We start from the raw sequence: 26654 nt of genomic DNA, 5'->3' as shown, positions 1-26654 counted from the left end.
ATCTTCTTGTCACTTCGGGTGTTGATAGTTACTTGGCATTTGTAAAACAGAAAAAACAAAAAAATCCCTTGACTGAAGGATTTTTACATATCACTTAGCATCGCGAGTGAAAAAATTAATATTTATAGTTATATATTCGCTTGGATCGTTTCCTTCTCTTGCGGCAACTCTCTGGGAAGGGCAGAAAAATTTGTTCAAGAATTTTAATTTAGAAAAACCATAAGAGTTGTGATCATCTTATGAACGTCCTGGGGTGGTCTGAGGAACGTTTTTTTTATTTCTGTTGCATGGCATTTTTTATTTATTTTTATTATATTTTTTATTATTTTTCTATAACAGATCATAGATACTTTCGCATTGCTGTTTTCAACAAGCTACAGTTCTTAAGCAATCTGATAATATATTCTCAGTCAGGATTTTTTAAAATTCACTCGAGTGAATACTAAGTGTCTCCACTTCTCTGCTACATAGGGAGCAGTAGGAAAAAGAATATAATAACTGTCTTCATAAACTTGTACATTCAGAAGAAAAAAACTAAACATAAAGGACAGTAAAATAAACTCTGAAATGAACTTTCGCAACAAAACTAATTTTGGATTTGAAATAACCTAACCCAAATTTGGTAAGATCAAGTACTTGTGAAAATGAACAAAAAATTTTTTCCCCAGTGTTATACTTTATGTTTTTTTCAACTTCGAAATTTTAAGGGCTTGATTTATTTATTGTTACACATACATGCCGGTGGTCATGATAATGTACGATTTATAAACCCTTGTCAAGATTTAAGTGTAAATTAAAAACCATGCAGTTTAAAAGATAACGACTATAATACTTTTAGTAATTTACTATTATACCTTTAGTCAAAATTGCGGGATAGTTTTTTTTCCTCAGCCCCAGAAAAAATTTAATCTCAGTACTATTATAAAACATTCGTAAAGTACTTGACAACCTCCAACATTTATAATTTCAGAGTTATAATTTGTAATTTCTCCTCTGGTGATGAACTAAAGTTGCAAATTTTTTTCAAAGCAAACATGACTTTTTTAAAAATTTTACTAGCACTTCAAGAACACTACCACTTAACTATTTCGCATTTTTACCTACTTTTGAATTATAAGTCGCGGTTGTCAAAATTCTTTTAAACTTAATTTATCAAACTTGTAATAAAATATTAACTCAAAATCTTCGCAACCAATTTTGTCTTTGGTTATTACAACGCTAAGTTCATAGTAGTCGCACGGTATGACAATGGATTAGAACAATAATCGAGGTTCTTTTGGCGGAATCCGCGGAATTATGAAAAAAAAGTTCATTGGCAGCAATTAATATACTAACCAAAAGAAGAAAAAAAAGTCTAGTAATTATTTTGAAACTTTTTAATGAGAAGAATGAAGTATTTAATATTATGACTTTTTTCACTGTGTATGCATACGCTGAAAATGAATAAAATAAGCTGAATTACGAATTTTAAAAAATAACTGTTATGGACGGCAAGAATTGCTATCTGGAAAACGTAATTCTTAAATTTAGTTATTTTATTTTGAATTGAAAAGTTCGATGAGAAATACTGATAAAAATTTTATAAATGCATATTTTTTTCATAATTTATTCTAGACATTATTATTGAAAAAAAAATTTAGATATATAAACCTTAAATTTTGCTCCTTTTTTTTCTTTCACATTTTACGTAAAAAAGTTAAATGAAAATAAGCGAAATATTAAATAAATTATAGATTATTGAATGGATATAAATAATACTATTACTGTTCAAAAATATCCTATCCCTAATAAATAAAAAGATCCTGAACTTAAAAAAAAATTCAGAATTGTCTAACAGCTACCGGTAATTTTCACATACGGCTATCTGCATTTCAATCAAAACATCTCGCCTACCAATATTTCTAAGTTTTCCGAAAGATTTTTATTTTATGTTTAATGTGGTAGATTAATTTACACAGTCGCAGTTTATTCATGTTAGAATAAATATAATTTTAAATGATTTTGACTACCACTAGAAATTTAATAATTTAAACATATACATACCCTCCAACTTATGAGGATTTTGAAAATAATTCTTTCTAGTGGTAGCGANGTCTAACAGCTACCGGTAATTTTCACATACGGCTATCTGCATTTCAATCAAAACATCTCGCCTACCAGTATTTCTAAGTTTTCCGAAAGATTTTTATTTTATGTTTAATGTGGTAGATTAATGTACATAGTCGCAGTTTATTTATGTTAGAATAAATATAATTTTAAATTATTTTGACTACCACTAGAAATTTAATAATTTAAACATATATATAATAAAGACCATGAATTAATTTCCGTTTCCATAAAGTACGTGTAAATGTTAGTTAAATTTTATTGGAACCTCGGAAATTCCCTCCCACTCGGTAAAACGTTTTTTAAAGACGTAAAAATTGGCTGGTATAAGCTATACATAACTACCAACAAAATGTATGTATTCATTATTCACATCTTGATATATGCATTATTAATTTATTATAGGTAATAATAATATTTATATTGCATTAATAATTTAAATCTTGAACCACCACTACGCGTAAATAAATCGATAAATGTCTTAAAGATGTAATTTAAAAATTTTAAGTGTTGGCTTAGTTAAAATGATTGTTATGTATACAGGGGCCTCCACCAGGGAGGGAGGTGGGCGCACGATGCGCCCACTTAAAGATTGGGGGGGGGGATTTTTACACTAAATTAAACGAATAGTTTTGGGGGGGATTTAGAATTTGCACAAGAGCTTGGGGGAGGACCGGGATAGCCTGGTCGGTAGGGCGCTGGGCCCATATCCAAGAGGTCGTGGGTTCGATCCCCGCCGGCCGAAGACTCCCCGTGTAGTAAATGGTGACTGATGCACGTTAAATCTGTCGAGTCTCAAAGTCCTCTATGTTCCCATAACAAATCAATACCTCTGGGGGTACTGATCCAGGAGTTTCCTTGTCTTCTGGATTGGTTCAAAATTACAAGGCTACGGAGTTGAACATTAGTAGTTGTAAACCCATGAAATTGGGTCGGCTGTTCAACGACGGTTATAAAATAAAATAAAAAAGAGCTTGGGGGGATGGGGGCTACTGTATATATACAGCTATCACTACAAATCATCTTAACCAGAAAGTGTAAAAACCGCAGATACGGAATAACTTGAAAGTGTCGTGTACCTAATTACTTACTTACTTTATTTAAAATAAATTGGGTACCTAGGCCGCGCAGCGCCCTCTAACCCATCCATCATGAAAATAATACAGTGTATATAGTCATTTTGAGTTATATGGTAGTATGGTTACATAATAATATTGCCATGACTAGAAAGTACAACTAGATCGAAGGTTTACATGAATTACAAAGAAAATTGAAAATAGCCATGATTAGATATGAAAACATGATATACAAACTTAATCTGTGATATTTACATTGATGATCAGTAGAAATTTGAAATTGAGTGTTTAATGTTGATGATAGCGTAAGTATATATAAAGTCGGGAGACAAATTGATGAAAGCATAAATATTTACAGAGCCAGGAATCAGAGTTGATGATAGCAAAGAATATACAAAATCGGTAATCAGAATCAGGAAGAAATTACAAATTTTGCGAAGCCTTAGTGGCGGTGTACCTAATTACGTGATATGAATTTAAATTTGTAATGAATATTTTAAAATTTAAAACGGTAGTTTAAAGAAAAAACTTCTTACAAATTTTTACTGTTTGTCAACCTGATTCCTATTTTGCAGTAATGGGAAATGTGCTTATATGAAAAAAATGGTTGCAGCAGATTTGCATATAAATCAACAGGAAATTTTCTGTTAATTATTTATTTTGTAATAAAGCATAACAACAGCTTGATTTTTAGAAACAAATAATTATTTTTATGTTATCAAAATACTTTTGGTTGATAGGACTATTAAACTTCTCCAATACAAATGATAAGAACGAATAGAGTTACCAGTCTTTAACATTTTGAAAAAGGCACGTGTTCCAAAAATGAAATTATGTCCTTCAAGTGGTCAAATCCGTCAGAAGGGATATCTAGTTTTGATTTGTAAACTCATAATATTTTGAAGATAAAATAAATTGTAATTAAATTTTTAAAAAAATATTACAAATATCAAATATTTATTCAAGTAATTGAAAATACTAAATACTTTCACTATTTCAGCTTTATATGCGCATGATTGATTTCCCATCCTTTACAAAGTGTGCAGATCAAATAATAAATTAATCTAAATGCGTTTCCAAAATGTAGCATAGATTCGTAAAAATCAACTGAACATAAGACTTCTTTTTATTTATTTGTACAAGATTATATCATTCGCATTCTTCGTTTTCGGAGCAGGGTCTTTTTTTATAATTTATGGATAATAAATAATTGGTATTTTTATCATATTATCTTTGACATGTATGCACATGTTTTTATTTATTTTATTATTTTTGAGACGTTCTTCCAGGAAGCTTGTTCATTTACGACCTCCTCATCTTAACTTTATACAAATTATATCATTTAACTCTCATTTACTTATTCATTTTATCATGTTGGATATAATATAAGTAATATAGGGAATCCGGCGTTATATATAATTTTGATAATTCGACTGACAAAATATATAATGGCTTAACAATTTCACATTGCCTAAATATTGTATACAATGCCTAGATATTGTATATGTTACCGGCAAAGTTTGAAATCCGGCATTCTATAAAATGCCTAGACATTGTATATAATGCCTAAAACTAGCCGGTAATGTATGAAACGACTTATATTTCACACATTTTTCTAGGCATTCACACATTTCCTAGGCACACTTCCAATAGAATGCCTAGACATTGTATATAACGCCTAAAACTAGCCGGCCATGTTTGAAACGACTTATATTTCACACATTTCCTAGGCATTCTATAGAATGCCAAATGAGAAACCGGAACAGGCAAAGTATAAAATTCATCTCCGATTCGTTTCGCAATGTAATTCAAATTGTCATTCAAGTATGCCATGTTGCAACAAGTAGGCTAATTTCCTATTTTTTATATGAAAATTTTGTTTCCCTTAATAAGGAAGGCATAAATAATGTTTTGTACAACTTTCATTTTTCTTTACGCATTTTGAATATTTTTTTTAATGGCACTCTCATTATTTTTTCAGCATAACATTTTTAAAATGCACATCATTTACATAATAACCTCATCAGGACGTTTAACTGTCCTTGCACCAGAAAGGTCCTGGGTTCGAATCCCGGGCAAGACATGGATGTTTCTTTCTCTCTCTGCGTGTTTTATGTCCTTTCTCCTTTGTGTGTGAATGTGACCCGCCCGATAAACGGGTTGTGGTTGTGTGAATAGCGTGGCAGAAGTCGAATTCCTGGCCATAGATGACGCCACTGAATAACAGGAACAATCGCACTCTCACTGCTTAAACAGGCATACGACAAAAATAAAATCAGGACGTTTTTCTTCATCCTTTGCCAAAATACCATTTGTCATTCTATAGAATACCTAGGTATTATATACAATGCCTAGGGAAAGTATGTAATACTTCTCATATTTCTAACCTTGCTTAAGAAAATCCGGCATTATATACAACCTATTGCTACTTATTTTATAATGCCATATTTTTTTTCAGCTTTTCATTAAAACTATTCTCTTTTACCATCACAAGAGCATCCTACAAGTTCTTCAAAGAGTAAAAAAATAAAAATAAAAAATTTATTTTTGTTATATTGTAAGCATTTTTTTCCAACTGAATAAGGAAAATGCAGAAAATTATAATCAAAAATATTAAAAAAAACAACCCGAGCTTAGTTTTAATCAGATATGCACTTACCATAAAAATTTTCTTTGTGTTTTTAAATTATTTTGAACTAGCATATGCCAAAATTCGAAGTTTTGTATATAGTCTTTGATCTGATGAATTATTTAAATACAGACAAGAAATTTTTTATTCAAGAACTGTTTTAAACGTTCCTGAAACTAGAGACCCACACAAAACTTTGATAAAGCATACTTTTCTGAAACTTACTCTAGACGAATTTTTTAAAAATGATGCTGGTCACAATCCCACCTGACCCTAATACTCGGTCATATTTTATAATTTTGCCGCCTATTTAAACAGTAAAAAAATCTACCATTTGCAATGGTAGAAAAAGTTTTGTTTTTACCTTTAAATTTAAGAGAAGATATGAAGATTCGAAATATTTTATAAATATTGTTATTTTTGTATTCCCTCAGCAAATATCGACATTCAGTATGCATTGATGGTGTAAACTGAATAAAATATTTTTGTTAAATATCTCACGTACACCACCAGATGTCTCTTGGTCTTAAATGCGAAAAATGTTTAAATAATATTCAGAACATTGCCGAAAGAAAGTATATGAATGTTGTCATTGATAGGAGAATATATAAATCACTGACATAGTATGAATTACGTCATCATCGTGATTCAGATAACAACATTCATAGACTTACTCCTACATTAAAATGCGCAATAACGTTTTCGGATTGCACCATTCTCTTACTACTCCAGCAAAGATTGTTTTAACTACCTTCCCAGTGTTAACAGCTGGCAGGGAATGAAAATAGTAGCTGTCAATAAAATTTCTCTCAATGCAAACTGCGTCGAAGACTTTCTTTTCATTTTTTTTTTCTCTTCTGAAAAATCTGGATCACAAAAAAGCACTGCTCTGGTTGATAGAATAACAAAAACAGGTGAAATAGGAAAAACATCCAACGAAAGGTTTTTAAAATTTTGTTAAAGATTTCCCTTCTAGAAGAATCTGAAGATGTCTTGAAGAAAGAATCTGAAGCATCGATAATGAAAGTTAACAAATATCGCTGATTTTTCGAGATAAATTAGAATTTTTACGTTTAATGTGGCAGCAGACGTATCTGTATGCTCTAATACAGACGCGTCACTTTGCTCCACCTTGCGGAAAAACATTTTGTAGTATTAGCAAAATTAGGTTGCGATATATTTATTGGGATTCCTGAAAGTGACGTAGTATGGGTATCTCGATCCTGATTGGTTGTTGAAACGAGGCATTTGTTTACCTTATCAACTGTTCTTTCCATTCTATTTCGAATAAGCAAAGTCCATCGAGTATCAATTCTCTTAAATAACACGTTATATTTTCTATTACAAAGATTCTTCCACAAAGATTTCAATTCTTTCACTGAATATTTCTTAATACAAAGACAGCAGTGAAGCCATGTAGAACATAATGAAACTAATCATGCATCAAAATTGCCAGGTACACAAAACAAAAATATATCACTGTGACAATGAAAAATATAAACAAATAATAAATCTAAGTTAAGTAAATGACGTAAAAAGGAAATAATTATATTTTAACTAATTTGATGTGCGATACGGCCTTGTAGTTAATTAATTTCACGTTAATCAACATTCTAACTTATGTTAAGAAACTTAGCTAGACTTTAAGACCCCTTCTTGTTTATAAGCAATCAGCTGGGGCTGAGATCATAGGTCACATGTCTAGGTATCAACGATCTTCTTCTTCTTGAAGTGCAAATACCCGATTCTTAGTTTAGTGAATTTTATTTAAAGTAATTTTGCCAACCACCAATATATATTTAATTCAATCTTGCGTACCATTGCTTTATAAACACCATCAGGTTGAACATCTTGCTTGAGTAACAGAACACAGAGTATATACTCTAGAGATTAGAAAACGAGTAGCAAGAGGTTCAATATAGAGTCCAACATCTTCACGCCGATGAGATGCTGAGAATATAGCATCAGGCACCTGCACCATAAGTCGATGCGGCTCCATAACGGTCTCGTGTTGTTTTCACTAGCTGTTTATGGGACTTTAGGCTGTAGAAGCAACTTCCCTTATTGCAATTCGGTGAGTAAAAATGCTGTTATCCACATGAAAATGGAGAAACACAGCAAGACAACTGTATCTGTCATAGTCTCTGTAAGCTACTGCCTAGTTGGCCTCTAACTTTTCTATGAATTGTTACCTAGAAGCCTAAATGAAAATCCTATTTTAGAGAAAAGTATGAAATCACATCTCTCATCATTAGCGAACCTTACTGAATAATTGACAACTGATGTTTGGCATACTATTTTTGTCTAACTCTTCCACAAACTTGTTGAGACTTTTTAACATAGCTTATTTTATTTATTTTATTTATTTCAAATATTTATTTCAATTTTAAATTACTTAGTTTTATACAAATACTTTTTTATACAAACACGTAGCTGTAAGAAAAATCAATTGGTTTTAGAAAACATTATGTTAATTCGGTGTCATAATCCACCTGTGCTAACAATTTCACGTTGATCATTGGATGTCTCCAATATAAAGAATTAAAAAAAAGAGTAATAAACTCCACTCCTTCTTTTACTAAAAGCTATAAGCTAGCAAACATCACTGATGTAATCCTTAAAATCTAATATATAGTATATAATTCTTTTACGTGGCTCCCAAATTTTGGTTGTATTTCTTTTCCGCCGGTGGCAATGTTTGCGTTGTTTTGTTTACGTTACTATTTCTCTTACACGGTGACAATTAAGCATACTATTAAGCTAGGACTATTAGCTACTTTGTCGATAGATCTCTATTTTAGTATTTTGTCTAAAGCGCTTTTTTTCACGAATTTATATATTACGAATTTATTTGACGATTTTTGATTTATTTCACGAATTATACTATAGCACATTTCTAATAGGTTTAACGAATTACATGTCATTTATTTGAATTCAAATTTATTTTAATGACTTAGTATTTACNCAACATCTTCACGCCGATGAGATGCTGAGAATATAGCATCAGGGACCTGCACCATAGGTCGATGCGGCTCTATAACGATCTGGTGTTGTCCTTTCTAGCTGTTTATGGGACTTTAGGTTGTAGTAACAACTTCCCTCATTGCAATTCGGTACGTAAAAATGCTGTTATCCACTTGAAAATGGAGAAACACAGCAAGACAACTGTATTTCTCATAGTCTCCGTAAGGTACTGCCTAGTTGGCCTCTAACTATTCGATGAATTGTTACCTAGAAACCTAGATAAAAAATCCTATTGAAAACCTATGGAATGTTTTGGAGAAAACTATGAATTTGCATCTCGCATCATTAGCGAACCTTACTGAATAGTTGACAACTGATGTTTGGCATACTATTTTTGCCTAACTCTTCCACAAACTTGTTGAGACTTTATAACATAGCTTATTTTATTTATTACAAATAGTGTTAATTTTAACTTACTTAGTTTTATACAAACACTTTTTTAAGGCTTAGCTATAAACAAAATCAATAAGTGGTTTTCGAAAGCATTAGTAATCCTAATTTGGTGTCATAATCCACCTGTGCTAACAATTTCACGTTAATCATTGGATGTCTCCGATATAAAGAAATTAAAAAACGGGCTATAAACTCCACTCCTCTTTTTACTAAAAGCTAGCAAACATCACTGATGTAATCCTGAAAATATTTAATAAAACTGAATCATCTATAGTTTAATTTAAAAAGACGGCTAGTTTTGAACCAATCAGAAAATTCCTTTTTTAACCCTTTGGCTACTAACAGGACTCATTTGTCCCAACAAATGTTTGAAAACTACTAATGGACAGATCTATCCCACCATTAAGTACGGTCGGGACATATATGTCCCAGTCTCTAAATTGATAACCGCTTGTCAGAAAAATCCCAAATACTAAATTTGCCTTATTTGTGACCTATTTTGTCTTTTTGAATAATAAACGGGGCAAAAAAATCATTTTTTAAAATTCGTAGTCAAAGGGTTAAAACTTCCGAATGACGGAATTAAAATTTTTGAATTAATTTTAGGATCATTTGTTGAAATTGCCCTTTTACCCTCTGTCCAAATTTTAGGTTGCTAGTGCGAAACGAAGTTACAAAAAAAAAAAAAAAAAAAAAAAANAAAAAAAAAAAAAAAAAAAAAAAAAAAAAAAAAAAAAAAAAAAAAAAAAACGACACACACAGTCACAAACTCAAAATTTCAATAAAATTTTCATTTAACAATGGTAAATTGTTTTTAGTTTATATATGGTTAATGCTTATATAAAATAACTCTTATACATTAACTTACTTCATTCATTACGACAACAAAAATTGTGAAAATATTCCTTTTTTGAACTTTAAAACTCAAATTATTCCTTCTATGTAATCTTGTATAATGAATTTATGCGATGATTTTTTTGCAATCTAATTTTTTAAATTTTTTTTAGAAGCTACATCTAGTGAGTTTTCTCCCAGTAAAGAATTTATTGCTGTCTTAAATCAATGCGATAAAGAAACTGCCACAAAGTGGAAAAATGATTTTCATGATTGCTTTCTGGGAAAGAAATATGACGATGGCGGTAGGAATTTGGAACACATTATAGATAGGTAATTTATATTAATTTCACAATAAAATTGAAATTTTGCATGCTTAATTTTTCAAAGTATTGCAGTCCGATAATTTTTTTTCTCTTTTAATTTTATGAACTAACTGAAAAAACATGTGATGAGACAATTTTTAGTTTACAGAAACTTTAGCTTTTGCAGAAACTGTTTCATACGAACCATAACAAAATTGCCTGTATATTAGGCTACAGTCCCTGGCCAAATTATTAGACGCACCAAAAGATTCTATGTAAAATCTTAATCATCAGGTGATACAGCTTTATTGTTTTTACGCGACTTAACCCTTTAACGGGCCCTTTATTTCTAATAAAGGTAAATGAAAGTATTTTTGGAATTGAAATTGTTTTAAGAACAGTAATTGATATATAAAAAACAAACACTCATTCAGTTTATAAAAATGCCATTTTTTTGGTGGTAAATATATTTAACACAACCTATTAGGAACTTACTGACTTATATTTTTCTTTATTTATAAAATAAGTTCCTTAAATGCTGCAAACTTCAAAAGGCATTATGTATTTTATAACTTTTATACGTTTTTTTAAAAGCGACAAATGGTTACCAATTTTATTCAAACTCACTTCAAGAAAGCTGAAGTTATTGAAAAATGGAAACCTAAATTAAAAGTGGTAAAACGTGGTGGTAAGTATACTTACCACGGCCTTCAAAAGGGTTAAAACGGTTTGTACTTGTTTCGTTTATGTATCAATTGGTAAAACTAGACGTGCTTTATATAAATTCTAAGATTGGATAAATTAGACGATATATTATATAAACATAGAATATTTATTATATCAGGTATTTTATTAGTATATNACTGACTTTTATTTTTCTTTATTTATAAAATAAATTCCTTAAATGCTGCAAACTTCAAAAGGCATTATGTATTTTATAACTTTAATACGTTTTTTAAAAGCGACAAATGGTTACCAATTTTATTCAAACTCACTTCAAGAAAGCTGAAAAATGGAAACCTAAATTAAAAGTGGTAAAACGTGGTGGTAAATATACTTACCGCAGCCTTCAAAAGGGTTAAAACGGTTTGTACTTGTTTCGTTCGTGTATCAATTGGTAAAACAAGACGTGCATTATATAAATTCTAAGATTGGATAAATTAGACGATATATTATATAAACATAGAATATTTATTATATCAGGTATTTTATGAGTATATTATAATAATCAAACTAAATTGTTAGACTCATTGTAGCGTTTTAATAATTGCATGTTTTGCACGAGTTTATATGCAGAACTTCTATAATTAAACATGCATGTAATGGGGTTTTATTCACAAGATTTTTTTATATACTTCCTATTTGTATTCATTTTTAATATATTGCATTACAATGTTAACCAATTAATACACGAAGGTGAACAAGTGTAAACCGGTTTCAGCAGTGTAAAAACAATAATGTTATATGGTATCGCCTGATAATTTAAATTTTACATAGGACCTAATAGTGCGTCAAATAATTTGGCTATGGACTGCTATGTTCTAAAGAGCACCGTCAGGTTGGTCGCCCAATGAGGGAGCGAGTGTGAAGCAAGAGGCATACGGGAGGCTAATTTCCATACGTTTCATTCATAAGAGCAGAGGTGATATGCGCATATTAATGCTATGACAATTCGCCACCCGTGTGCGTCACTTGCTTCCATTTTGCTTTATCACTGTATGGCCTTCAGAACAATACCATCTTAAACATGAAGTGTTGAAGGTAGAATCTATTTGTTTACTTTTTTGGCATAGTTTTCTGTAATAATACTGAAATGCAAAATTAAACATTTAATTAATATTTTTAAAGTACAATTTTTTCCAAAAAATAAAACCAAAATAGTCTTCAATATTGGCATGCCACGATAAAGGCAACCAAAAAAAAAAATTTTTTTTAAATTATTATTATTATTATTTTCATAAATATGAATGAAAAGATTTTTCATATATACATATGAAAAATATGTGCAATGATACTTTAGGTATATATGCACATTTACAGAATATTTTTTAACTAAAACATTAATAATTACGTGCATCACGTGCGTGGCGAAAATGGTAGAACTGCCCGATTGAATAAAGAAAACCTTTATAAAATTTAATAATTAAAGAAAAACTTTACAAGCTTTATTAAATTTTAAATATCTGTCAGTGTTTTAAATAATTTTAAAATATTTAATTTCTATCCGCTTTTGTTCTTTTAAGCCCAATTGCAAGGAATTCGTCTTAACATTTTCGTTGCGATATGTAAATCTTTGTTAGATTTACAAACTAATTCTATTTTAAAAAAGAGTCCATGTATGCAGACCCTAAACTAATTGTACTTTATCGCAAAAATAACTATGCAGACTCTTACGTGTGTTACATCTTATTGTTATTATAAACTTTAGTATTACTATAAACACTAAAAAAGGTGGAAATTACTTAACATCAAAAGTAATTTCCACCATTACTTTTGGGAATAAAGGAACATTCTTTTTTGTCATTACTCCACTTTTGGTATAAGGCAGTTGCCTTAAAGTACACTAAAATTCTTTACATTCCCAAGTCAAAATTTTTTTAGGTTTTCCATTGAAGGACCAACATAATCTTGATGGTAATCATCAATAATTCCGTCATGAACCATTTTTTTTTGTTGATAGTAACCAACATAAGTAACCATCACCCAAATGTAGGAATTCGGATGATGGTCCAATATAAGAATAGCAACTTGTTTTGATGGTTTGTTCATGTTGAACCATCAGATATTTCCATCATAGTTCCTTAGAAATCAAATGTTAGAATGATCATCAACAACCATCATCTCAATGTAGGAATTCCGATAAATTTATTTAGATCCAACATAAAAAAAACGTCCTAATTTAATGTTTTGATTGTATACTCCTGAAAACCAACAAGATTTCCCATTAAACTATCATGAAAATGTATAGTTGAAACCATCATGGATCATCAGGGTTTGTGGGTCCATGAGAATTAAACTTCTCCTGATGGTTAACCATAGTATTAAAGTAGCATTTTCCACCATGGTATGATGGAAGTTTCTTGGCATATCAAAAACCATGAACGCATAATGGAAAATGTTGGATGATGGTGATAATCAAATGATGTTGAATCATCATGAGTCCCGCTGGAACCAAACTAATCCATCAGAATTTTTTGATGGGACCATCAAGAATTTTGATTTGGGTAGCAAGAATTGTAATTTGTGGAAGATTTATTCGATTTTTAATTTCCAGAATCCTAACTCTGCTTTTGGTATAAAGTAGTTGCCTTAAAGTACACTAAAATTGTATAGGAGTTGTAATTTGTGGAAGCTTTATTCGATTTTTAATTTCCAGAATCCTAACTCCACTTTTGGTATAAAGTAGTTGCCTTAAAGTACACTAAAATTGTATACATAGGAGTTGTAATTTGTGGAAGCTTTATTCGGTTTTTAATTTCCAGAATCCTAACTCCGCTTTTGGTATAAAGTAGTTGCTTTAAAGCACACTAAAATTGTATACATAGGAGTTGTAATTTGTGGAAGCTTTATTCGATTTTTAATTTGCAGAATCCTAAGTCACGCGGAAGCATGCGTGGAAACTTCAGACAAAGAATGTAAACCCGATTTTGAAGATTTCAAGATGATTTTCAGTGAAGTCTTGGAGCAAATGAAGGATTATTCAAGCATGTATCTTGACGAAATATATTCTGGTAAGAGATATGTATAATTATCAGTGATTTTTCAAATGAGAAGAAACTTAATTTACTCAATCTGTTTTGAAATAATAAGGAAGTGATTATTGGCTAAACATACTATTGACTGAAAAACATTTAGAGTGGGAACAAAGTAAGGGTTAACTTTGGGCTGCTTAAGAATGAAATTATATGAAAAAAATCGTGACACATGAACAAACATGCTATAGTTTAGTTCCCCCTATTGGTCAATCCACTTTTAACTGTCGGATAGCGAGGCTTTGAGGAGAACTCCTCCAGACTGAAAGTCTGGGGCTGTTTGCTGCTATGGTAACAAGCGAGGGCACATTTCTAAGGGGGGTAAAATGGAGGAAAGAAGGTGTTGATTGGTTTACTCACGACGACCTACGCTAGGATTAAGGCATAACTATTCGCACCACACCCCTATTCGAAGTGAACTTTCCTCGTAACCATAGTACCCGCCACGACACTAGACGGGTGTCTGGAGGAGTTCTCCTGAAAGCCGCACTTTACCTTGTTAGTTTTCTATAGCATATCCATATTTTCTTCTTCTATCTGTGTTTTAACTTTTCAGAATTGAAACTATAATAGTATATAATATTCTTCTGAAACTCAGGTTATAAATAATATCATAAAGTACGATTTCTACTTATAAATATAGCTCAGGAGAAAGTTAACTCAAAAATATGGTAAAAAAAAAAGTTTTTTTTCTTCTTAATCTACTAAGTTAAACGCATTGAACTGTTTTTAATTATTGCTAAAAATTGATAAATTCTAATTTTTAGCTTTTTTTAACACATTGTAAGGAATTTTTATAGTGTATTTCTTCACATTTCAGTCTTGAAAAAAAAAATACAATGACACAAATAGTAAGATATCTTTATGGCATGAAATTGTCTGACAATTAAATTTCTATTCTTATAATTTTTAATTGTAGTTGAAAACTCCGACTGATAAAATCAAAGATATTTTGACAAAGAAAACCACGTTCTGAAGGCATATAAACAGAAAAAAAAACTCAAAATATTATTTTTTTTAATGATAAAAGTATATTAAATATCGGTCAATATAATGTACGCGGCGGGTCTGAGAAAATTTTATAAAGAATTTTTTATTTACCTTCATTTATTTTGTGCAATTTTTTCACATTTTTATAACATTAAAAATTTAAAACAAAGAATATTTTTTTATATGATTTAAGCTAAAATTTATAATATTCTCTTAAGATTTATGAAAAAATTATGTTAGTTTATATTTATTCTGAATGAAATTTTGATGAGTTTAAAAAAATAAAATACATACACCATTCAAACTGCATAAATTCTATCCCATAAGCAGAATATTTTCAAATGTTCTGCAACAGGACTATTTATACATACGTTCTGCAAGCATTTCACAGTGAAAAAAAGTCAACTTTCGTTAAAATACTATATTTTCATTTATTAAATTACGGGATCATACACAGATACACAACATTATTTTTTAAACCAAGGCAAACATTCTTGATTTGTTACTTTTTCAATCACTTTTGAAGTACAAAATTTTGTTAATGACGATGATGAATTATTAATAAAATGACTATGATATGAAGGTCCGGACATTAAAATAAGGGCTGCCTTAAATGTCTTTCGAAGGGACAAATGCCCAGATGGTGCACCATTTGCAAACACAAGCATTCGCTGGTCTGTTGTTCCAACAACTTCTTCATCTCCATCGAAAGCATTTGGTCTTTTAGAAACAATTCTGTCAATCGTGAATCCCCACGATTCACAAAATCTCAGAATTTAATTCTTTTACGGCTTGCTTCCGCAGGAAAACGCTGTCACTTATTCAAGATACAAATTGTTCTACGTTCTACAGGACTTCATTTTTTCTGCGACGAACGTAACAGTTTTAGGCTCTTTCTGCTTCTGGGGATTCTATAAACTTTTATAAATACGTATATTGTATAAAAGTTAGAATTTAGCATGTTACTTTTTCTGATGATGTAAATCTGAGTTTTGAGAACTTTAAATATGAAGTACCAGAGACATTCGGGATTCGTAGCAGGCAGCAAGTGTAATCGAACTGACCTTACCCCCTCTAAAACTATAAGCCCCCTCCCTAACGGGAACTGCTGAGCTAGAGCATTTATATTTTAACTAGAGCTCTCTGTTTAGTGACAATACAAATTATAATAGTTTCTTGACAGCTACTATCAGAATTTAATGCAAAATTATCGCTAAAATTATAATCTTTTCGGCTAGTTCAAGATTAATAAGTGCACTTAAAATTCAACTGAAGTTCTGTGGAGGATGACATCTGAAGATTTACTCGTTTTCATAACGGGACCAGCAGAATTTATCGACAATATTGTCAAACAGAAATTAGTGCTGACAGTCCAGTTTGATAACTTTCCAAATAGTTAGTTTGATTAAATTTTAACTGTATCTGATTACCGTCATATTACCATCGAATTTATTTGTGAGAAACCAAAATTCCGACCACTTCTAGATAAAAACTACGTTTTTCAAATAAACTAAATAAGTGAAAATTATTCAATTGTTTGTCAGACCAGAAACGAAAAATGTAAGGCACATCATTTTAGTATTAAACTTCTATCACCATTCGACCCATTCCCTCACACGTCTTTCAGTAATGGTGCACCCTGATACACATAAAATTATTCATTTGAAGAAACGTATAGTCTGTCTAAATAAAGAACTCCTCCCCCCACAAAGTCTGAAGGCGCCTGGTGCTATGGAAACAAGAATTTCAACTAATGAGAGACGATAATAACATTAATATTTTAAAAATTTATTTTATGATAACAACTTAAAAGATCTTAATAACGATTGACATATTAATATATATTCATATTTGAATTTGAGATTGCTTGTTAATTGATCGATATTATTCATATTTGAATTTAGGAAGAGAGAAAATAAAGGATTTAACATGTGTGGAAGACACATTATCCATGAATGGATATGAGAGATGTTTCAGGGATCTTCCAGCAGCCATAAATGAAAGTGAATATGAAATTCAAAGGTAAGCTTTATCTGTGACAAATACTTAACCTTTTAAAATCAGGCGTTACTTTAGCATAGATACAAGAACTGCACACAATATTTCATACTTTTAAATACTTCTCATCCAAAATAGCTTATGATTAGGGTGTGACAAAACTTTAAAATGATGATAGTGTCTTGCCTAAAAAAGCAGCTTTTACAAATACAATGTGGGATTGCATTTAGAAAAGAAATCGAATTTCTATGCTATAAAAGAGCGCATACTTTGAGATTGGTAATAGGACCACACACCATGTTTTGAATACCAGGTTAGCCAACTTTCTAAGCTTTTCGTAAAAATTTATTCTAGTGGTAGATATGGTTATGCTTCAATGTATTATTTTTCTAATTTGAACTTATTTTCCACACCACTATATGTAAATGATTTAAAAGTTTATATGCAACGTCACTTTATCCCAGTTGTCACGTGGTGAGGCTTTTAAATGTTGGCAAAAGTACCTAAAATTTTAAAAGCTTTGGTTTTTAAATGTCCACCACTGTATAAAATATTTTGGAAAAAGCGTAGTAGTTGGCAGGCCTGGAATACTATAATTTAATGCTGCTGATTTAGATAAAGATTTTTGTTGGCATGTTTTAAGCTCATGCTGGTTTAACACAGGTTAAAGAACATCTTAGATCTATATCCTACACATTTTATAGTATAGGGAAGATTTGTAATCTAATATAACAACTAAATATAATATAACAACTAAATATATAAATATAACAACTTAAACTGAATACTAATAGACATTACGTGATTTTTGTATTATGCGAAGATGTAAAATTGACTAACCATTTACTGTTAACTTTTTCAAAATCAAAAGAGAAAACCAAGTGATATCATGCTTACGCCAAACGCTCTGCAGCATGCGAAGGTAGCGATTTCGAATACCACAGGCATTATTTAAATAGGCTTATGCAACTTTTATATTTATAGATAGCCAGGGTGTTATGGAGGTTTTATATTGTCTTGTCCTACTCTCTTTTGTGATAAAAGTTCTTCAACTTGACTAGTATTTAAAAGGCGTTGTTGCATTGAGCACACAAATCTACATGTGTAAGTGAAAAAATATACACTCAAAATGAAAACAAACATGGTTCTGTCCGAAAGGTGTTTGGTACTTTCAATCTTTAACAGAACACGTTGCATGATACAAAAGGTTGAGCCTGTTTGCAAGATTACAAAACAAGTGGGCAGCTTTTAATTTTAAGCTCCGACCCCATGAGAGTGGATTGTTCCATTTCTTTTGCAAGTGGAAAAAGGTTGAAAATGCATGGTATTCCTTAAGCAGATGGGTTTTTTTTACACTTTTAAGGTGCTATAAACCTTTATTCTCTACACACACATTTTTTTTCTAACTTAAATTATGCGAAATTCTTAGCCACACCCGGGACAAAAAATATTTCAACAACTTAAAAAAAAAATATGAAGGAATATAATGGTATAAAAAAAATCAACACAATGAATCGAAGAGGCGAAATGCTTTTAAATGCTGTTTATTATTAGAAAAGTAATGATTCATTTTCGATTTCCAAATTCTGAAAAATAAAAGAAATTTAGTCTACTGCATTCATTTTAGTAGAATATTCCCTGCCTTTCTCTACCTGCAAAAGATAGAAAACAATCTAGTTCCATTGGCCGGGAGCTTAGGATTATAGGAACAGTACTCAACACTCATTTTGTAATCTTGCGTCTGAGACAAATATTTTTGTTGAAAACAAAACATCTAAGCAACTGTTCCTATATCGCATAGTCCACCTATGCATAAGCTATGGCTGCTTCAATGAAGGAGTGATATAAACTTATTCAGCTCATAGAGAGGGGGTTCTACTGCAGTAAAGCTTAATTTTTTTCTGCAATAAGAACAATTTGAGTCCTGATGACACAATGGTCAAGGCTCTGAACTGTCATTGTGAAAATCTGGAATTGAATCCCCAATGGCTGCTTGAACAATGATTCTTGATGATTCAATGGTTAAGACATTGAAATGTCTTTACAATGACAATTCTGTACTCCAATGAAGTAAAGGAACTTAAAAAAAAAAAGAAACTATTAGTCTTTACAAGAAGTGACTTAAAATGAAGCCAATAGGCTTTCACATATTTGACAAAAAATTCAAAATTTCTGCCAAAAAGAAAAAAAAAAATCAAATGGCACTAGTTGCTTCCAAATTGGCTAATTAGATCTAGATATATAGCAAAAACAGGTTAAAACACACACAAAAAAAATTCTAAATAATTTCTTTCTTTTATGTAATCAGTTAATAATGAGTTCTAGAATTGAATCTCCAATGGCTGCTTGAAGCCCACCCAACTGCCGATCGAGAGTACCATTTTGTTTTAACTACAAGTAGCGCCTGCGAGGGATGTGCCACAATCATGAAATTGTGAAGCCTTAACCTCCATGACCACCTGACCCACCGCAGGCTGTAACAGAAATGATTTACTTTTATAAGAACAATATAAATTTATCATAAAAATTTTAAGTATGAGAAATTACAATACGTGGGAAAAATGTTTTTCACTCTATGCCTATACGTATTTAAACAATGCATTTTAAATTACAGTGCAGTGACGAAAGGAATAAGATGCACAAATCGAGAAAACATCGAATGTAGTAAAGAAGCTAGGACCAGCCTAAATAGGATTGTTAGAACATTATTCGGAATAGAGCAACCACCTGAAGAAGATGAGATGGATGAAAAGCCAGAACCACCACCCCCTAAAATGTGGTACGATTATGTTGCGGAACCATTTGTGACAGCTTGGATGGCAGTCAAAAACTTCTTTGTAAGAACATTTGGATAATTTTACGGCTTCACAGTGTTATTACACGGGAAAATGACTCCATTTTTTTAATAAGTTTAAAGGCCTTTTTTTAAAAACTGTTCAAGAAATTCGCATCATCAAGACCAAGTGTCAATGGTTCTGCGAACATTAGATTATTCTAAAATTTTTCATTTTAGATAATATTCTTCTCATTTTTTAAAGATTTTTACAATTTTTCAGTGAATTAAAATCATGTGATGTTCAAGCTTTATAAAAAATTGTACTTGTAGTGATTTTGAAATAATTAATAAAATGTTATGTTTCATCGTTTTAATGCTAGTCTCTTCTTTCTAAATACACTCTATAACAAAAAAAATCGACGCACCAAGGAGTTGTCCGATTGAAATGAAAATTGGTGGATACGAAGACAATGTACAGAATAGTAAATGATTAAAATTTCAGAACAATTGAATAATTTATTGCAGAGTTACAGTAACAAGTTCAATAAGATGTTGACCCGCCTCTAGCCTGGATACAGGCTGCCACACGGCGTGGCATAAACCGATAATCCCGGATGGTCTCTTGCGGTATTTCCGGCCAAATTCGATCCAATTGTCGAACGAGGTCATCAACATTCCGTGCCAGATGCAATCGCCTTCCCATCATATCCCAGACATGCTCGACGGGAGAGAGATCTGGTGATCTGGCAGGCCAAGGAAGAGTTTGAAAAGCTTGCAGACAGTTCATAGCAACACGTGCCGTATGTGGTCTGGCATTGTCCTGCTGAAAAACCAGCCCAGGGCGCTGCAAAAGGAACGGTAGCAAAACAGGTCTTAGGATGCCGTCGACGTACCGCTGTGCAGTAAGTGTACCTCTAATGACGACCAAAGGGGTCCGGCTGTCAAAGGAAATCGCAACCCAGACCATAATGCCTTGTTGAGGGCCGGTGTGGCGTGAAATAGTGAAGGCAGGATCCCCCCTCTGCCTAGTGCGTCTCTAAACACGTCTTCGATGATCGTCAGGACACAGTTGGAAGCGGGATTTGTCGCTAAAGACTATACGTCCGCAGTCGGCATCATTCCAGCCTGATCGAGCGTCGATTTTGCGCGTCTTAGTGCGTCGATTTTTTTTATTATAGAGTGTAAATAAATAAAATTAAATATATATATATATACACTGGTTATCATAAATTAAGGAAAAATCACAAAAATAGCGATAACTCTTTCAAAAGTAAGCCAAACCGTGCAAAATNCTTAATTTATGATAACCAGTGTATATCACAGTCAGTGAATCGAACAGCCCTAATGTTGGGATTGTGAGTTCTAAAAATATAGTGATATCAAGTTTTACTCAATAAAAATATTGTTTCATTGTTTTAATGCTAGACTTCACAATCCAAATAATAAAATACAGCAACAGCCTTCAAGTCAAAATTATACATTGTAAAAAATAATGTGATGCCAAGTTACATACTCAATAAAAATATTGTTCCATCGTTTTAATACTAGTCTTTACATTCTACATAAATAAATAGAATGTAAATATATATAATTGCAAGTCACAGTCAGTGAATTGCAACACAGGTGATTTAAAAGCAAAGCAATAGCCTTAAAATCAGGATTGTATGCTCTAATAATAATGTGATATATTAAATACTCAATAAAAATGTAGTTAAATTTTTTTAATGCTAGTCCTTGCATTCCCAATAAATAGATGAAAATTAAAAAGAAAAAAGAATACATAACGGCCAGTCATAATCAGTGAATCGCTATGCAGAGGATTTAAAAGTAAAATAAAAGCTCATAAGTTGAAATTGCATATTCTTAAAATCGTGAGATGATCATGTTTTATGATTTTGAATCGCTCAATGTTTTCCTGCTTTAATGCTAGTCTTTATATTCCAAAGTAATAAAAAAAAATCATGCATATTCAAATATTTTAAAATAAAAAAAATAAGAAAACAAGTTTTAATCATAAATAAACACAACACTTTTTATTAAGATATACATATATCATTTAAAAATAACAACTGATACAAACAAAGTTGAAGATTTGCATTGACTAACTACTACTTCATTTTCTATTTTCTTCATATAACTAAGACTTTGTGCAGTATAGACAAAACATCAAAAACAACAACAACAACATATGAGGTACTGAAGAAAATATATAACAATTACTTATGAGGTATTTAAAAAATACATGACCACAACATGAATTCAGATAATTTAATAAGAAAAATACGTTAAGAAAGCAAATTAGTTCCTCTCAGACTTAGTATACAAAAAAAAAAAACTGAACATTTCATAAAATAATGAGAGTTCGTCAATTTTAAATCATTGCAAAACTTACAACATTTAGTGAATTCTGTCTTTAACCTATTCAGGACTGGGAGAAGGAGAAAGACCCCTTTCAAAGGGCTGCACTCTCTGATAATATATACATGCACAGGACAGGGCGATTTTTAACATTAAGTTTCATTTGAGTAAAAAATTCATATGAAATTATTATTGCATTACTATTATAGTTTGTTATCATTGATAACACCTAATTACACTCTAATAAAATGCTCAAGATAATGATATTAATAAAAAGAAAACAATTATTAAGCATATCCAAAACATACATACAGGGTACCTGCTACATTTTAGATTTTAAAATTCATGACTTACCATGATTAATTCCAAGAATTTTTCATGACTTAACGAAGTTACTATTTTCTTCGACAAAAACACAAAAATAAATTTAAAAAAGCATTATAATAACATTCATTGAAATGATGGGCATAACCAAAACTGTTATACTCTGCATCTTCAAATTTATAGATTTTAAATTTAAAAAACAGGGTAAAGAAAGAGTTGAAGCAATAAAATAGTTGAAAAAAATACAAAAGCAAAAATTTTTTTTCTGCAGAATTACATTCTAAAGATACTTTTCTTGTCCATCGGAAAAGGAAGAAATACTCCTGATTTTTCTGTTCTCATTTCGTAATAAAAAAATTCGTTAATGACTGGCTTGCTTCAGCTAGAATTTTAAATTGATAAAATAAAAAAAAGAAATAACAACAAAAATTCTGAAATTACAGAAGTTTAAAAAATAATTAGCTCTAGAAATGTTTGTTCTTTCATTTTTTTAAAGAACACCATAATTTTTAAAGAACATGATAAAAACATTTTATATTTTAATCAAATATGACTGTGTATGGGGATTTTGTTAGAAATTCAGATATACGGAACACCATGAAATTGAGGGGAGGAGGTTATATTCCATTTTAAAAACTAGATTTTTCGGGAACCTAAATCCATGACTTTTCATGATTGTTTTTAAAAAAAATAGTTAAAATCATGACAAATTTTGTTCAAAACTGAAATTCATGACTTTCCATGATTTTTCATGACTCTCCAGGTGTTCGGATACCCTGTACATATCTAGTAAAATGCTAACTGCAAATGGCGAATCCACACTCACATAAAACAATAAGCATTCCATCATTTTCTAAAAGTATAAACAAAACCCTAGAGCGCAACAATTCAAAAGCCTTATCCATTCGAAACAACGGAAGATGCACAGTTGTTTATGTGTTTAAATACCCTGGATCAAACAAAACAAAAACAAAAAAAAAATTAACCAAAAAGACATAAGATTAAACACCTGTGAGATATTATTCGAAATTTCAATGGACTTCCGCTACCATCTAGTGGCACATAAAAATTGGAATAAAACATTCCAAATCCATGTGAACACGGGCTGCTGGGGTCAGAAAGGCCCATCTCATGCATGATATGGTGGAGCTTAAGGGAGAATTGTGTCCTCAAATATCAGAGATGCCAACTGCTCCGGACACGTCAAAATAATTTTTAAAAAAACGATAATTAACTGCAAAGTAAATTTAGCAAATATTGACTATTATTGCTTGCTTTTTAAAAGGTATAGCATGACATAAGTACTATAAAGTGGTGAATTATATAAGCCTACAAATTATTTAGAAATAGTTGTGGATAAAAATCTACTAAATTGAATTTATTAAACCAAGAATCACAATTGATTATCTACCACTTTAAAATATATATTTGGTGTCCGGAGCAAGTTGGCATCTCTGAAATATATGTGATCACAATCCTGAACAGGTAAAATTAAGAGTGAGAAAATATTTTAATAAAAATGAAGTGAGTTGTTTAAAAAAGCTTCACAATAAAACTATTGAAGTTAATGGAGATACTTTTCTGACGAAATATTTCATAATAAAATCTAAATTTTATAAATCTAATTAAATGTTCCTTTTTAAAAGTTGAAAGCCTATAAAATGAAAGGAGTTAAAATTTGCATCATTGCAAACAAAGATACATATTGACTGCTTTTATTAAAACAGTATTAGGTACAAACAGTTTATTTGAACAGTTAATTTCAATTTTTCTTCTTATTACTAGACTTTGAGGAACTGTGTTGTACTATGATGGTCAGGATCAGGGGTGATTGTGCTCCGGATCCGAAAGTTTCCGGAAATCCAAAGTCCAGAAGCTTCAAAAAATCATTGATCACATTTATATATAAAAATTCTTGTATATTTTATTTAAAAAATATTAGAACTAGAATTTATACTTGGCATCCCTTTAATTTGTAAATATTTTTTCTGGTAGAATAACAAATGTGATTACAGATAAAAGTAAACCTACACATAATTATTCATTTAAATTATGCTGCATATAATTCATTTAGAATATCATGTTTTGAAAATTTCAATGACTTAAATTTATAAAGATATTAATTTTTTGAATGATTTTACTCAAGAAATTTTCAGGATTTTTGAGTTTGACCCACAATCACCCCTGTAAGATACACTTTGAATTATTTATTTTTGATGTAAAACAAATGTAAGATCTGAAAGGTATGCATATCTACAATGGAAGAGGAAGATATTTGTTTCTTTGAGTCGAAATTCATATCACACATAGTAAGAAGTGCATAATAATTTGAACTTCTTACTATGTGTGACAGTAAGAAGTGCATCAAATCATATTAGAAAAAAAAAACAGTACATAAAATAAACACTTCTCATTTTTATGATTTATCTCTCTTTTTCCATCAACTTTTAAACATCTTGTGTCGAGCATCTTTTAGGAAGGATGGTTCCTTTATCTTTATACATAAAATATGAAAGCGGTGGGGAAAAAAATATCCACGTAGTAAAAGAAGAAATGCACAACCATTTTGTTTTAAATAAATGTTTTAATACATAGCCACTTGCTGCGGCTTAGTATTAATGGGCTAAATAACTTAATTTTTGTTTTTAGTTGGCGCAAAATATTTTTTTAAATGTTGAGTAGCTTATTTTTAAAGTTTCACTGCGTTTTTTTAAAAAAATTAACCATTTTTCTTTAATAACTTTTGATAAAATTGCATCAGCAAGGCAAATTTATTCCATGCAATTTATTCAAGCATAAGTTTTGCGTGCTTAAACTTTTCAAAAATAAAAATAAAAAAAATTTTTTGAGCGAAAAAGATTGTTAAAATATTTTTGAAACTTTTACGCAAGGTAACAATCAAAATATACAAGTTATATTAGTTTATAATAAAAAAAAATTTATGTTAGATTCTTATGTTCAAATTATATTATTTTAAAAATAAGTTATTATAATAAACCATAATACTCTTAATATAACCACACACAAAATTTTCTTATTATCTAGAGAATGTTATGTACACTACTGTCAAAGTATAAGTTAGTTTTTTAAAGGAATCTGTATAAATTTATCTGTTATGTTCATTTTCAATGTTAAGTAGTTCAGTTAAAACTCATTATATTTATTTTATTAGACAAAGACTTATATATTAAAAAAATTACCAATTTAAAAACATAAATCTGTAATAATGTCTTAAAGTGAAATAATAAAAAGAAATTCTAAGAAACGAAAATATAACTAAATACTAACGAAAAAAACTATATGCAATTAGACTAAAAACTAAGAAAAATGCATTAACAGATTCATAAGAATTTTCATGTTTAATAAACAGCAATATAACTTTCACATTTTAACATAAATAAGTCAACTTTGTAATATAAAACAACATCTATTAATGATGAATCTTTTAATGGAATGGATTTTATCTATTAATGATGGAATGTATCAAGAAGGGGTAAGATAAAATGTTTGAGTAAAAAATTTCCAGATAAATATAATAAAATGTTAACTAAAAATCTTTAAGTAGATTTTGACATTGCAAGACTTAGTGGCAAAAATATGAAAAGGCAAATATAGATGATATATTGTATCAGATATGCCAATTTACCATCAAATATGAAACTATCTTTTTATTATGAATCTAAGTTGATAGTGAAATTATTAATAATTATTAATGCAATTATATTATTTTTTATTGTTATTCATGGGAAATTAAGACAAAGATAGGATGCTTGTTGACAATATATTGAGGCTGTAACATGTAAAATATTGTAAAAGGTTCTAAAAAATGAAATTCATTTAATTTGCATTAAAAACATTTAAAACTATTGCATCACATTTTTTATATATATGTTCATGTACACTTACTACACCGTAAACTCCTGGTCATTTCTCTTGTGATGTACATGTGGTCTGATTTTACAAAATTTTGCATGCACCAAATAGTTAAGTAAATTTTAAAAACTTTATTAGCAGAGATTAAAATTAACGATAATCTGTTGGTCCAAGACCACTTTAGTTTAATGACTCTGAGCATCATGAAACAATAAT

At 30.3% G+C, this 26654-nt stretch overlaps 1 protein-coding gene across 1 annotated transcript in view; it reads left to right on the top strand.

Annotated features, from left to right (window-relative positions):
• LOC107444792 (uncharacterized) overlaps positions 1-20257 on the top strand; it is a 44159-nt gene extending 23902 nt beyond the window's left edge. Inside the window, exons 2-5 of the mRNA XM_043046938.2 lie at positions 10236-10395; positions 13956-14098; positions 17014-17131; positions 19722-20257. Of these exons, the coding sequence (XP_042902872.1) occupies positions 10236-10395; positions 13956-14098; positions 17014-17131; positions 19722-19962 (662 nt within the window). The 3' untranslated portion in view covers positions 19963-20257. The remainder of the gene's footprint in view (positions 1-10235; positions 10396-13955; positions 14099-17013; positions 17132-19721) is intronic.
• Positions 20258-26654: the final 6397 nt, after the last annotated feature.

The sequence above is a fragment of the Parasteatoda tepidariorum genome, chromosome 9 (assembly GCF_043381705.1).
Source record: "Parasteatoda tepidariorum isolate YZ-2023 chromosome 9, CAS_Ptep_4.0, whole genome shotgun sequence".
Classification (NCBI taxonomy): domain Eukaryota; kingdom Metazoa; phylum Arthropoda; class Arachnida; order Araneae; family Theridiidae; genus Parasteatoda; species Parasteatoda tepidariorum.
Note: the sequence above shows the minus strand (reverse complement) of the source record. Positions and strands in the feature narration are given on the sequence as shown.